Source organism: Molothrus aeneus, chromosome 1 (assembly GCF_037042795.1).
Source record: "Molothrus aeneus isolate 106 chromosome 1, BPBGC_Maene_1.0, whole genome shotgun sequence".
NCBI classification, from domain to species: domain Eukaryota; kingdom Metazoa; phylum Chordata; class Aves; order Passeriformes; family Icteridae; genus Molothrus; species Molothrus aeneus.
The window spans coordinates 135,535,591-135,551,624 of NC_089646.1; the positions used below are offsets into that span (position 1 = coordinate 135,535,591).

The 16,034-nt window shown below is 36.8% G+C and overlaps 1 protein-coding gene across 1 annotated transcript in view; it reads left to right on the forward strand.

Moving 5' to 3' along the window:
• The window catches only part of CNGB3 (cyclic nucleotide gated channel subunit beta 3), a 61,124-nt gene that overhangs the window by 40,705 nt on the left and 4,385 nt on the right, over positions 1-16,034 (forward strand). The window contains exons 11-15 of the mRNA XM_066547962.1: positions 6,051-6,192; positions 8,099-8,258; positions 8,627-8,724; positions 9,761-9,844; positions 11,692-11,810. Coding sequence (XP_066404059.1) covers positions 6,051-6,192; positions 8,099-8,258; positions 8,627-8,724; positions 9,761-9,844; positions 11,692-11,810 — 603 coding nt within the window. The remainder of the gene's footprint in view (positions 1-6,050; positions 6,193-8,098; positions 8,259-8,626; positions 8,725-9,760; positions 9,845-11,691; positions 11,811-16,034) is intronic.

Here is a 16,034-nt window from a genome sequence, read left to right on the forward strand (position 1 = left end):
CTGGGGAAGTTGGGACTGTTCAGCCTGGAGGAGAGAAGGCATGGGGAGAACTCATAGCACCTTCCAGTACCTAAAGGGGAGCCTACAAGAAGGCAGCACAGGGAATTTTTACAAGGGCATGCAGAGATAGAACAAGGGGGAATGGCTTTAAACTGAAAAAGGACACATTTAAATTAGATATTAGGAAGAAATTCCTTACTACAAGGGGAGTAAGGAACTGGAACATATTGCCCAGAGAGGCTGTGGACTCTCAATCCATGAAGGTGTTCAAGGCCAGGCTGGATGGGGCTTTGAGCAACCTGATTTAGTGGAAGGTGTCCCTCCTCATGGTAGGAGGGTTGGAACTGAATAATATTTAAGGTCCCTTCCAACCCAAACCATTCAATGGTTCTATGATATATCCATCTAAACCTCATTAAGACATTAATCCACTTCATTTTGATAATTGTTTGGTGAGCATATGACTTTATTCTTTTGCCTGTATCTAAGTCATACTGGAATATATAGTGCCATGAACATAGAACCCCAAAGAGTATCCTACAATGAGCTGCATTTCATAAAATATAGCTTCGTATTCCACTAACAGCAAATGCTGACTGTGTAAAATAGTCATTACCTCAGAGAATTAGGCATGACATAAAATCTAATCATCAAATGTTTGAGGATTTTTTCACACACGGAAGCATCATGTGAAGCATCATTAGTTATAATTAAAGATGTAAGTGAATTTAAGCTTATCAGACAAGATACTTCTAGGTATATTCATTTATTAGGAAAGCAGATATAAGAACAATTTTTCAGGAAAAGTGACAAGTACTGCAGCATATATTATGGCACAGCAGTGCACTTATAATTTTTCTTTCACAGAGCATTCAGGGTTGACAATATTTGAAGTCAAATATGCCAGTAGTCTCACAAAGAATGGGAACATATTCAGAAATACTATTAGGGATACATAGCTACTTAGCTAATTTTGAAAAATGATGGTAAGCAGTTTGACAAGTGTCGTGGTTTAGGACAAATTTGGAGGGGAATTTCCAAATTAGGGCCCCTCCAGTAAGCAAACCCACACAGCCCCTCCCCCCAATCGGTTCGGGAAGGATTTCTCGGAGAGGAGTGGAAAGAACCTGTTTATTTAATAGGCACAGCACCCCCAGCACACAAAATGAACAATACCGGATGACACCGCTCTGAAAAAAGATGACAAATTCAGAAAGTCTCTCTTGGGGGGTGGTCACTGTGTTCTCAGTCCCTCCGGTGCTGGGGCAGCTGCTGCAGGCCACAAGGTGCAGAATCTTGGTGTTTCCCAGGTCCCAGTCCGGAGCAGGTTCGAAATGGTCAGAAAAAGGAAAGGAGAAACCGTCCCGGAAGAAATTGGACAGTTTAGCTAAACTAGCTGATGAGCAAAAGCAAGCAGAAGCAAAGCAAGCAGGAGCAAGAGAGAGCAAAGCCAAAAGCAAAAGCAGAAAAAGCAAAAGCCCCAGTCCCTGTGTCCCGCCAGGCTGATAAGAAAACCAAAACAAAACTTTCCCTCTTCAGAGCCGGTCTTAAAGGTACAGAACATAATATCCAACATTAACAGAACACATGAATGGGGATACAAGCATCATAACGTCACCCTAGGACAACAAGCAAACCAAAATTCTAGCTGTCTCAGATTACACTGATGCACAGAATATGATCTGGCGCTGATTTAGTGGCCCTAATGCTTTATGTGGAATCCCTGCTTTGTCCATAAAATATTGCTAGTTATGGCCAAAACCAGTTCTTAATAATGTCAACACTCCTAGGATGTTTTTTTCCCTTTTCCAATCTAAAAATAATTAACAGACAGTAGTTCCCATTATTAGTTTGATTACATACATATTCCTGAACAGGCACACTAGCTGGTGAACTAAATCTATAACTAACAGCTATACACAACACTCAAACCACAAGCAAAATTATCAAAGTAGCTCTTCTGCAAATTTCCTCAAGCTCTATTCTTTTCTGGTTTTTGTCCAGGCTGTAAAGTGCTAGTGTCAGTCCAAGATTTGAGCTCTTTTGCATAGCAGCTTTCAGTCAAAGCCTTTGACTTGAGATGTAAAATGCAGCCAACTTTACCTCCCTGCAATACACCCAAATTAGCCACACAGGGTGTTTCCAGCAGTAAAAGTGCACAGCTTGAGTTAAGCAAGACCTCAGTCTCTCCTAATGCAGACGCACAGCAACAGCAGAGCATAGAGCCTATGCAAGGACAGTAGCAGATATTGAAAAGATCTCTTAAGTGGACAATTCCAACTATATGTGTTTATTTACAATCTAATTTAACTACCTAAGTAAAAGATCAATCTCCCTAATTCCTGAGGAAAATACACAAATCTTTCCCTTTTCAGGGATTCAAGGCAATGTTGTTGTTCTGAATTGTTCCAAGGAAGTATCTCTCTTTCATCACTGTTGACAGAGAAATTAAAACTAGGCAGCTGAAATTCTCATGCAAACCCTCCAGGTCAGCAGTAAGTTTAGGCAAAACAAATAATTTCACTTTGCTCATGGTGTACTTCTGCTGTTTGCAAGAAGTCTGCAAAATTATTTGGCAAATTTAAGACATCTATTTGCATCCCAATTATGTTTCTCTGTAGCGTGCTGCCTTCCTGTTCTTTGCACAGACTTAGTGGATATCTGTAAGTCCCAGAAAATGGTCACTGTAAGTGTCTAGAACAAATCCACTCCTTTGGTATGCATTGCCCAATGCACATTGAGACTGGCAAATCTTGAAACATGTCTCGTGGGTTTCAGCTGTGCATTGCTCTTGCAATAGGTCTGATGTGTCATGATCTCAGTACTTGCTATGCAAAGACAGTTTTGTGCCTCCAGGCAAGCTGTGAATGCACAGCCCAACTCGTATGTTAGACTTTCAGACTTTCACTTTTACTTATTTTTTTAAGTAAAAGCTTTGTAGTTTGCTCTGCTGTGCCTGAGATCGTCAGACCCACAGGCACCTGATGAACACATCACTCTAGAAGAGGTACCAAGAAGGAGGCCATTAGTTTATAAAGGCTGCTGCTTTTCTCTGCTTAAACCCATCCTGGCTGTAATCTGAGAGGAGTCAAACATGATAGTCCTGAAACAATGCTTCCCTGGGCTGAAACGAATATGTGAATATCACCTTAAAAGTTGAGAGACACATGTACAAGGACTTGATTTACCTGCACTAACCAAAACCATGACAGAAGTTTAGTGCACTCTGAAATGGACTTTTCTGACAAAGATATTTCTATTGACATAATATTACAAGTTATCTTATTTGCAGTGTTTCTGAATGTTTTCATACCTAGGATTTTTTTTAAGGAAAATCTAGTACTTTGATTGCCTGAAGGATAAACATACTCTCTATGATGCGCAGAGGAAAAAATCCCTTTCTTGTCTCATGGCTGCTGTTTACTTCAACAGTAATTTTATAGCAGGCTGGTAAGCTGTGTAGTGAACAGTGAGTGTTTCCAGACACATGCTGGTAGGAAGCAGAGCTGCTAATACTGTTGAAAAAGGAGTTGTTTTTTCTGGCTTTCCTCAAACAAAATTTACAATCTCATTTCCCCCCTTCTTAGGGAAGAAAAAAGCTGCTCTGTATTTCAACTGTGCAACTTCCATTTCAGATTATAAAAACAAAAAATAAAATAAAAATAAAAAATGTATAAATTGAGAAAACCTGTTCCAAAGAGATAGAGAATATCATGTATCTTACCAATAGAAAGTTTCTTTTGAAGTAAAATCACAGAAGAATACAGTATATTAACTAAATCTTAAGAAAGGGTAGAAAGATATAAAAATGCTCGCACATTTTGGACATACAACACTGCAAAGAAGAATGTGACCCCTAAATTCTTCTGAGGAGCTACTTTCATTCTTTGTAGACATTCCCAGAATAAAGATTATATTGTCTGTCATGGTGGAGTTTGCAAACTTGGCACACAGAGCCATTGAGGGTGAGTGATTTGCTTAATTACTTTTTTTTCCTAAAGTAAGTACCACAGAAATATTGTTAATTTCTTTACTTTTATATTACCCAATTATACATGTTTCAAGCACCACAGCATTCTCAGTTATGGCAAAATCAATATATTAATGTGTTTTACATAATTACACTCAGCCAAACTAGAAGCATCATTTTATGTTTAAATCCGTAATTCTTCCAAAATGGATCTCAGTCTTTTTCTTATTATTTGTTTATGTTACAAAAGTCTAAGAAAAAGCTGCCACTTATGCATACTTTGCTGGAAACATGCATATGTGATTTTTTTTTATCCAAGTGAAAATATTATTGTGGCGCAATCGAGCAGTTCATTTTGCATCCCTAACAAGCAAAAATGTTAAGATGGAAGATATGCAATGAATTTTTTTATTTAAGGACTCTGAATTAAAATGGCCAGTTCTGACTGCTAACATCTAAAACTAGAAAACTATGGTAAAAGTGATCACTGTTACTGCATTTTCTTAGTCTGCAACCAAGTAAAAAAGGGACTTTGTAGTGAAAAGCAGATATCAATTGCTTGGTAAAGGCTTGTATTTTGTGTGAAAAACTTGAAAACACTTTCAAGTGATTTAAGAAAAAAAAAATTCATTGGAATTGGTTGTTTTTGTGAGTTTATTTTCTCATATTTGCACGAAACAGACCTTGCAGCTGTATTATTACATTAACCTCTTATTATAGTGTAGTTCATACCTTACAAAGAGAGGAGTCTGAAATAGACCTAATGTCTGCAAGCAGACCACATGTCCTCAGGTTCAGAGCAGGCATGAGAAGAGGCACATGAGACTTTCTATTTCAAAACAAACTTATCTCCAAAAGTATTTCTTCTGTGTCTTACTGCTGGGGGTGGGGGGGTTGTTTGGGGTATTTTAAATTATTATTTAAAATGCAATAGAATTCAACTCACATAAGGAATCATCATTGCTTCAGAAGCAGTAGTCACAGCTAAAGTAATAGAAAATACCACTTTATAATTAAGGAAAATGAAGTTCCATTCCTAATCATCAGCAAAGATGAAGTCTGATTATCCAGAAACTTGGGAAGTCACATTCTAATTAATAGCAGTCTTTTAAAAATACATCTAAACCAGTCACTTGTTTGCTCAGAAAAGAAGGAAATTATAGCATTCTCACAACAATGATTTGAACTAGTTATTCCCCACTGCAGTGCTGCATTGCTTGCAGTTACTATGTTCTAGAAAGTAATTTAAACCAGAATTTTAGAGATGCCAAGACAATTTTTAAAGCATTCTGTTCAGGTCCTTTGCTCCTTTCATAAACTTGTAGTAGAAATAGACTACTTGAAGGCAAAAGGCTCTGTAGTGAAAAAGGCATGAAAGATTTTGTTAAGGTGACAGAAGGAGTTGTGGAGATGAGCAGCTAGGAGATATTAACAGAGGAGTCAACCTTTCAGTGCTGAATTAGTGGTTTGGAGAAGCTGAATTAACACACAGCTTGTGGAAATATATAACTTTTTAGGCATAACCCAGAGGTTGAGCCAATGAAGGGTGCTCAGACGCAGAGTGGGAGGAAGACCAGCAGAACAAATGGAGTAAAAATGGACACAAGAAGAGTGGTATTGCATTTGTCATTCCCACCACAGGGCTTTACACTGGTGTCCTCACACTAAAGAAAGGGACCTTCAGGTGTTTGAGCACCTATTATGCTGCTACAGACAGCTTCTGGGAAGTCTCCCACACTTTTACACTGCTTTTGACCATCTTTACTGGTAGCATTCTAACACTGTAATGTCCATCTTGGCTATTTTGTACACAAATCTTCTTTAATGCTACCTAGAATTACTAGAGAACAGTAAATTATAGCTGCATGCCCCATACATTCTTATTTTGCTGTGAGTGAGGATATTCAACTCAACCTGGCCTATGTAATTGTATCATTTATAGATTCACAACCCTTTATAAAATGCTGCAAGTCTTTTGGACTGAAAAGCATCACTGAAAGGCCCAACTCAGGCAGGCATATGCTTAACTTCAAACACATAAGTAGCTGCAGTCTAACAAAAATGCTGTTTGCATCCACAGGTACCTGAGGTGTTACTACTGGGCAGTTCGGAGCTTAATCACCATCGGTGGCCTTGCAGAGCCACAAACGCTGTTTGAGATCATTTTTCAACTGCTGAATTATTTCATGGGTGTCTTTGTCTTCTCCAGCTTGATTGGTCAGGTACATAAAAAAATCAATAACAAGTTAGACTCCAATTACTGTAATGTAGTGATAATATATTCAATTTAATGGACTTTAATTCTCAGAAAAAGTTTAGTTTCCATCCTCTATTTTAATATCAAACATACTTATTTTTCTGATAAATACACGTGTTTAATCAGTTCCCTGTTTTGCAGCTCTTTTGCACACAAGCTGATTAAAAGCCAAGACTCTGCAGGACACAGATGACTCTTGAAACTATGTATAATTCCTTTTTTTTTTTCCTTACTCACAGCCAAAGAGACAAATCCTTGACATTCACATTATACTGTTAAATCTGAAATAAAAATTGTGATTGTTGAATAACTCATGTTTAGTACTACTCCTGATAGGATTCTGCTAATTGAAATCCCATTATTTTTGTTAAACTAGACCTCTGGTCTCTTCTACAAATTATAATATATTTGTCAACCTGAAAATTAACTGGTTTTCATTTCTCTTGCTTCCCATTTGGCAGGAGAGAACTAAAAAAGCCCATAGCACAGCAAATCAGTTATATTTCCAAATGAACATAATTGAAATATTTCTGGTTTGTAACTATTAAACTTGGGCTTTAGATCATAGGTTTTAAAACACATTGCCTACAGAAAAATAAATGCTGAGGTTTCTGAGTGAGGCTGTGCCTTATCAGTTTCTGTAGAAACCATTCTAGACTTTTTGATTTCTCCATGCCTGTTATAAAATTAATAATTAAAAAAAAACTAAATTAAAACTGAAATGTAATTCTTATTTTGAATACAGCATTTGAAAAGTTCAATCAAGCAGCTAGAGATTGCATATGTCTCTTGCTCTCCAGAACTGCAAGAAGGGGTCACTGTCACTGAAGAGACTCTTCCTTATAGGATTTAAAATTCCCCCATAAACCAGAATTACCAAAAATAAAACAATACATACATATAAAATATTTCTTCTGGAAAACAATTTAAGCTTCAGAGCTTGCATATTTATAACTTTTCCCTGAATTGTTGTAACTATCAATGAAGGCCTCATTTCCCCAAGAAGATTCTACAGATGACTTTTTGTAACCAGTGGCGTCATGTGTAGTCTCAAACTTCAAACCTTAACACACAAGCTGCTTCATTGCAGTTTGTTGGTTATAATTTCTGTTTACAAAGAACCCTTGAAATTATTAAGTTATTTCTGCTTTAGCACACTTGCCTAAAAATTCTTATTCCCATTACAATCAATTGCATCTCTGTAATAAAGAGCAAAATTGAGCCCATGGCACATTAATCCTTGGCAGCCGCCACATGAAGCCATTCCAACTAAAATCACTAAAATCACACAACTAAAATCACATCTGAATACTTATTCTTTTGAAGAAGGAACATCTATAAACATTAACTCATCCACTTTCTAAAAACTGAATCACATTTGAGTTGAAATGTTAAATGATGTTCCTGCACTAAAAATTTTAAGGTCGCCTTTCAGCTCTCAGAGCTTAGGACTGATGTCAGCTATTTAACAGTGGCACAATCTTAGTTTTAGTGGTGTCAGATGATACTGTTACAGAAATTCAGCCCAGTTTTCTTTGCTTCTAAGTCGCATTCGCATTGCATGCGAAACAAAGAGTAGCTTTACTATGGATTTTTAAGAAAAGTATTATCTATCATTTTTAACCATGTCCAAAAATACAAGACAGAAGTATAAGCTAAAACCCAGAAACAATTCCTCTAAAATCATGTTACAATCAGACAATCAGATTAAATCTGCAATGTTTCTGAAAAAGCAGAAGAAGCACCTATTCAAAACATGCAGCCGAATGCATAATTTTTTGAAAAAAGCACTATATTTCATAAGTTGCTGACAAAATAAAATCAAGACTATTTTTTCTGAAATGTGTGGTAACAACAATTGATGTTTGCAGATGAGAGACGTAATTGGAGCAGCAACAGCAGGGCAGAACTACTTTCGTTCCTGTGTGGACAACACTGTCTCCTATATGAACACCTATTCTATTCCAAAATTGGTGCAGAATCGTGTTCGAACGTGGTATGAATACACATGGGACTCTCAGGGAATGCTGGGTGAGGATTTCCAGTTTCTTAGCATGTCTCAGTGAGAATGGTTGTACAAATACAGATATAGGGTGAAATTCACATTTCACCTTTTCTGAAAGGGTGAAATGTGAATTTCATGTGGGAAGTGAGAGGAGGCTGCTCAACTTATTTTGGAAAAGAAAGAAACTACAAGGCAATATGATTCTTAATACTCTACAAACGCTATTCATTAATACAGTGGTTTGGTAATAATTTTAGACAAGACTTATTAAGCATCTTAGTAAAAGGATATTAGCTGCTTCCTCACTTGAACTCATAAGTGTTAGAATAACTCCATTAAGTTATTTTTGCTCATTTTTGTGGACATTCCTAAATTTGTCTTTTTTTTTTCCCAGATGAATCAGAATTACTGGAGCAGATGCCAACCAAAATGCACTTAGCTGTTGCAATTGATGTGAACTTTGCCATTGTCAACAAAGTGGACTTATTCAAAGCAAGTAGTTTTACAAGAGAATACAGAAACATGTGGTATTCCATACAGAAACTTTGTTTTGTACATCTTGAAACTCTTAAGTACATGTTAGTATGCAAGGCAAAATAAGTCAAAGAAATATCTCAGGAATGGGGATGTCAGAACAAACCCAAATGCCTGCATTTGGATTTCTTTTGTGTCGAGGCAGTGATCTCAAAAGAAACAAATGAGATTAGAACAAAGTCCTGTTATGACCGCATCCTATAGCTGATGGTAGGGTCATCAGACTGTGAGTGAGTTTAGAGTATAACTCATCTCAACAGTCAGAGAACAATCTAATTTTTGACACAGTCACCTTGCTGTGACCACCCAGGTCTGCCTAAGAGATCACCCATGCTCTGTGTTCTGTCAATGTAACATTGGTGTAGAGAAAGTTGCATCATAGTCAGTTTTTGTGCAAAGGAGCTTTCTCTTTACTTACCATGGTAGTTTTCCAGAGCTACACTTTAAATGTGTACTTAAAATTGGATTTCTGGGAAAAAAACAAGGAGACCCTGAATTTTTAGAAGTACAGACAGAAAATTTTCTGGTTAGAATATTTGTAAGAAATCACATGATACAGCTATATAAGAATTACATGACTGTACATTTTTTTCTACATCTGCTGAAGACATAGAATTTATAGATTCATATGAGCATTTGACAGAATCGGTTGTTTTCCCCTGGACTGGTTTAAAAAAAAATCCCATAACATCCCCATAAAAGACATATAAAGCTCTGAATATAACACTAACTGAGCTTCCTCAGAAAATCTAGATGTACAGAAACTCACTTTATAAAAAAAATGGAAATATGTTCAACCCATAGAGAGCTTCATCAGTATTTGAAACAACAACTCTTTCAGTTCTTTCTCAGCTCTAGTAGCTGATCTTTATGATGTTTTGAGTTTGCATTCCAATCAGGAAATCTCTGGGTTATTCCTGTATTGTTGGCTTTTGAGGCACTAATAATCACTTTTAATACTGAATTAGCAGAGTCATCAACTCTCTTTTAACAGGGCTGTGATACCCAGATGATATATGACATGCTGCTAAGGTTGAAATCCATTGTATATTTACCTGGTGACTTTGTCTGCAAAAAGGTGAGAATTCTTGTTTTATTCAAATAAGAATTATATTATGTGTTTTAGAAAAAGAGTTCAGACATGGGTCAACAATGTCCTTTGAATAAACCTAATCCTGACTGAATTAGAAAGCATAAAATTAATTAAGCTACTCTGTGTAATAACAACAAATATGCTCTCAAATTTCAATCTAGAACAAGACAATATGAATTTTATTACTTACATTACCAACCTAGTAATATGGGAAAGTATTTAATGTAAATATGGTTTATCTAATGATACCTCATGAAATTTTAATATTTAAAATGGATCAAACATAATGTTTCTATACTTCTATGCATATAAACCCAGCCTACGGGTCTCAGCCTATGATGCTTTGTCTGTGCTTCATTTGTGTACTCAGACACACTTAAGTAGAATTATTTAAGAATGTAGAAAATACATTCCATGGAGCTCCTTCGAGCAGGGTCTGCTCTGCCTTCACTCACAGCTCTGAGCCATCTCCAGGTTTCCAGCTGAATGCTGTCACACTGTCTCTTAGCAAAGATGTCTATCTTGTCTCAGCTTTTTGGCTTAAACCTGGCCAGACAGGTAGTTCACAGATAAATATCTCAGCTTCTGACCAGGGAGCCCACGTCTCTTTCCAGGAGGCGTTTAAACATAGGGCAAAGTCAGATGCAATCAAAGCTTGGGGGGATGAATAGTAATCCATACTACTACTGCTCTGGCAAGTGACCACAGGTCCCACCACCTACACAAGTGACCGTCAGAACCCCTTAACTTGTCTTCAGCAGTTCTAGTCCAACATGCCCACTAAGGTCCTGCTCCATCCCAGAGTTAAGCATACAATCCTCCCCCAAAATGCTGGGCTAGCTTCACTGACTCCACTGTGCAGAAGTTAAACATTTGTAAATACACTGAAGGATCAAGTGTGTCCCTTCAAAGACCAATCCAAGAACTGCTGTTGGCTAAGAAGGGTGGAAGAGTAGTTTGGTGTGTTTGTTTATACAGTGCACAGCATAAAAAGATCTTAGACTACAGCTGGAACTCTGACACAACAGAGGGAATAAAGGACAGCAACAGATTCAATGCCTTGATACTGCAGTCCAATGCAAACAGTTCTTAACAAAGACAGGTTATGAGAAATTGAACTATCAACTTATTGCTGCTTGATTCAGAGCTAAAAGGCCTCTCACTTGTATAAGTCTACTATGTGACCAACTATCACCCTGTTTTTTTAAGATTTTCTAAGCTTTCTGATGTTGACATTCTTGTAGTGAACTTTTTCACACACTTTCTGTAAATAACTCTTTGTTTTGCATTCCTTTATAGAAGAGGAGAAAGTTGATAGACTGTTGGTTTGAGCAGTGTCATTGGAGAGGTGTCACTGTCACCCTCCAATCCACTGTCACTTTTGGAAAATTATAAATGTTAGAGTCAGAAAATAAACTTCCCTCTTTTCTTCACCTTGAGAGCAGCAGTGTGAGCTTGTGTTCTTTCGTGTCCTATAGCGACCACCAACAACCATAGCAATCTTCTTAATGCTGCAACATGAAGTAGGGAATGTTGGAACCACCTTCCCCCTGGATGTATGTCAGTCTCACCCTATTCACCAAGGAGATATTGCATGCAAGCTTGGAGCACCAAGTGAAGAGACAGGAAGTGCAAATCCCTTCATTTTCAGTCCAGGCTCTATGGCTGCTGCTTTTTCACTTTTAAAACTAAATTGCCACTTTGCCTCATGATAGTGGTACACCCTCTGCTCATGAGAGAGTAGAAAGATTTTTAAAGAAGAACCTGTAATATGATTCTAATAACAAAAACCATTGCTAAAACATGGGCTCCTTATGTGTTTGTATACCCAGGGAGAGATTGGCAGAGAGATGTACATCATCAAACAGGGTGAAGTTCAAGTCCTTGGAGGCCCTGATGGTACCAAAGTCCTGGTTACTCTAAGAGCAGGAGCTGTATTTGGGGAGATCAGGTAGGTCCATCACAGTTTTGAATACTTTTTTTAGAGCTTGTCAAATAATCAGTGATTGTTTAACATCTCTGTGGTAAGTGTGACAGTGGGGAGGCTAGAAAGTGGGTAGGATCAACAAAGAGGACACTGAGCAAGGAGATGCATGTAAGTGAAGGAAAATCTAAGTGAAGCACCAGTGATTAAAAGGGTAAGATCTGAGACCAGTGTTTTGATCAGTGCACACAGGGATATAGAGACAAATTCCTTCTTTAGCATTTTAAAGATTTAACACATCTCTCTGTTATACTGTCTGCAATACTGGAGGACCAAATGTATTTTATTGTCTGTATAATAAGACTAGGTGCCCTTAAACGACAGATGGCAAAGATAAAAATTAATCTCCAACAAAATAGATACAAAAATCTAAAATAGCAATTAAAAATAGTTAATTTAAGAGCTGATTAAATTGCTGAAAATCAGACAACCCAGTTCGAAAAAGTATTCATTTAAAAGCATACAAGACAAGAAAAAAGGTGGATAGACCAGATTTTTTTGTCTGAATTTATCTGGATGAGAATTTTTTTGCTGGTGGCTACAAATGGTTTTTATATTCTGCATGTACTTTCTATGCAAAATCCATTAACTCATATGTGCTAAGTTCCCCAGTAGGCCAATCAAGTGCTAATTTTTAGGCATTGCATCCCTCTGCTGGGGGTGGCCCAAGGAAAAGTAATAAAATAAATGTGCTGCTGCATGTGATAAACTGGATCCTTGGTTTCTTCCAGCTGCCTTCCTGTTATTGTTAATGCTCTTGCTGGTAGCTTTAATCTGCCTTTTGAAAAACAATAATCAGCTCCGGTCCAGGTTTAATTTATCCTCTAGTTGTGTCTCCCTTTGTAGTAGGGGAAACATTCCTGTTTATCCAGTGATGTGAGTACAGAACTTGCTTAGACCTCAAGTGGAAAACTTCTGATATATCTGAGTTACAGAACTTGTTCATTAAGTGGGAAAGTGAAATTATATTAGTTCTTGGAGAAGGTTATTTGGGAGGCATTTCTCTGTGTGACAATATAATTACCTGAGCAAAGTGTCCAAACAAAAGGCTGTATTGTAAGTTATGCAGAAAGACTGAGAATGAACCCATCAATAAGGGCTGACTAATGAAAAGACAGAAGAAAAGCTAAAGCAGCCCCCATATGTAACAAACACGTGGTTCTCAATTATTTATTAGTCTGGTATTTGAAGTGAGAACTTTGTATTTTAAACTGAGAAATGATAACTGTTGGGTTTAAAACACGGAAGGGATTTTTACACTTTTGATCTAACACAGGTGAGTGCTTGTTTCCATGAGAGAACCACACAGCGACCTTTAAAGATTCATTTCCCTGTACGTGTTACTCTTGCACAATTGACAATATGGCCAACAAAACCCTCAGCAATGCTATAACACTGCACTTCTAGTCTTGTTTTATTCATCTCTGACCTACTGCAGCAGCAAACCCATCTAGACACATGTAATTTGCATATAAAACATCAGGCAGTGGACAAACTCAAGGAGAAAAATTCACAGCAACTGGCAGACATGATGCACTAAGCTTATCAGTAGAGATATGCTCTTCCTAGTGGCAAGGTGCTAGAAAATAATGAGTTTGTATTGTGCCTTTCTATATAATTTTTTTCAAGGTCTTCTGAATAGAGAATACCACAGGCAAACAGAAAAGAATATTCTTTAATGGATTATGTACTACTTTTTCTAGGACATCCAAGTTTTCCTCTCACTTTATAATGGTTATAACCTGATATCAGGCTGATTTCCTTCTGATTTCCAAGTCAAGATTTATTTGGAGAAATATGTCAGCTTCCTTCTGAATGGTTTAGGTATATGATTTATATGCTTGCTATTTAATCTCACTCTGTTCAAAATGCATGTCAATGATGCTTAAAATTCTCCAGGAGCAAAGGAATTAAGAAAATAAAAACTGTTCATTTCCAAAAATTCTCTGAATTATACTAGAAAGCCAATGTAAGAGTAACAACCAAACATGTCCCTTGACAATTTCATCCTTGAAAATTATTACAGAAAGGGATTAAGTAATGGGAGTACCAATTAACATTTTACCCTCATTGCTATATCTATACTTTCCTGTATAGATATCACTTTGGGGACATAAAATAATTTCAGAATCAGAAGCAAACAGATTGTTGTCTTAATGAGAGCCCATCAGCAAAGACAATTCAGAACAAGAGAAATTCAGTTATAAAAGCATTTCACTAGCCCAGAGAAAGTTGCACTGGAAGCCAGATGTCCTCATTCATCCATTTACTGGTATTTCCTATCAGAAAATGTTAATTCTGGAAAAACTAAAACATTTCTCCATTTTATGTAAATTTTTTAACACAAAGATCTCTAAATGTTTGATCTCAGCATCAGCTTTCAGTTGTTTTGTAATTTTAAACTTTATATAAAAAATCCAAACTACAGGGACTATTTAGTTTTGTGAAAGATGATGTTTTCCAGTACTTTGGTCCAGGATTTCCCTCAAAGTAGTAGCTGCTATTTTTCATAGTCTCTGCCCTTTGGAGTTTGACGTCCTTATCAGAAGCAAGATCCAGATCTATTTCCCTTTCCTGACTTACCAGTTCTCCTCATATGCACATAGGTGCCCAGCTGAGCTGCCACTACCCTGTGCATGTTCAGCTGATAAAACAAGCCATTCCCCAATTTCTATTAACAACAGCTTCCCACAGAGATCAGCTATAAAAACAACAGATAAGCTGAGTCATCACTTTGACAACTTTATAGCTTGAAATTTAATTTGCTACCATAAGAATTCTAAGGTTATCAACTTCTACTATTATTAGAGCATTTGACATTCAAAACTGGAGTGAAAACTGTGAGGTAAAAAAGCAAATTTTGTGATTAATATAGATATTGCATTAACAAGAACCCCTACAAGGCAAACGTATCTGTTTTAAAAAATTTGGTCATGTAACTCTTCACACACAAACCAAACCAGATTGAATGCTGAAGTACCATAACTTTGTCCTTAGTCAAAGATTATTCTGTTTGAGCAAAGACTGCCTTACTTCTAAAATTCACCTCACAACATCACCATAATGAAAAAGCTGATCTCTTTAGTCCCTGTCTACCTTGATAAAATGAGCTTTCTGTTAGGAAAGCCTAAAAATGATTGTTCAATGACTTGTTGAGAAGTGATTCATCAGAGCTCAAAAGGTATTTGCAATTTTCTTTAGCAGATTTTCCTATTGTGCAAAGAGTTTTATTCTATCTGAGGAATCATAGAGAATTGTTTAAAAAGAAGATGATAAACTGCATTTTCAGCTTCAGTCCATGTATTGATTGCTGTCTTGAGTTGCAGAAAAACACACTGTGGGCATGTAAAACTAGCCTTGCACACACAGTTGCAGAGGTCTCCTACTATCCTTTATAAATTAAATATATTATCTACATGATTCAATACTTAGAAATATGTTTTATAACTATCTTTAATATTAAAACAAATATATATCCTTTATTATTACTTCAGATGGGTATTGATTCCTGTTTGCTGGGGTCCAGAATATTTTTTTTAATTACTTTTAATTTAGATAATACTAAATGCTCTCTAAAAATATTAATTCACTGGGAAATCTTTAAAGGAAAAATTTTGGGGTAGATCTTGAATAAAGTATAGAGCAATTTTAAAACTAAAAACAAAATGCAAATTCTCTTACTTACCAGCAGAGCTGACGAGTGAAGTCTCTTCAATTGCTTGGTGCAGGATGAACAATTTATTTTTATTTGTACATCTAAGTCTTTCTTACATGTCCTACCTCCGGCCAACTGCTGCTAGCTAAACAGGCCTAATGTCTTACATTCAAAACAAAATAGCCTTCTTTTTCTGGCAGACACATTTGTAACTGTCAGCCTGAAAGACCTTCCTAAACTGTATCGTTCATTGCCAACATTTAAATGTGAGATGAGGTATGTGAGAAAACCAAAAACAAGAGTCCCGCAGAAGTTATTCACTCAGGAAAAAAATCCTTGGGGGAAAATCACTCATTCACTGTAAATAATGCTGCTCTAGTACTGATGCAAATAATTTTCATCAATAAAACTGAGGAAATGCCAAGTTCACTTAAGAACTAAAGCAAGTGCAGTCTGAACTGTGCGTATCTCTATTAGCAAAACTTTTCACAGTCCTTAGCATCCACATATACCTGACCACCCGTGACAATTTACCT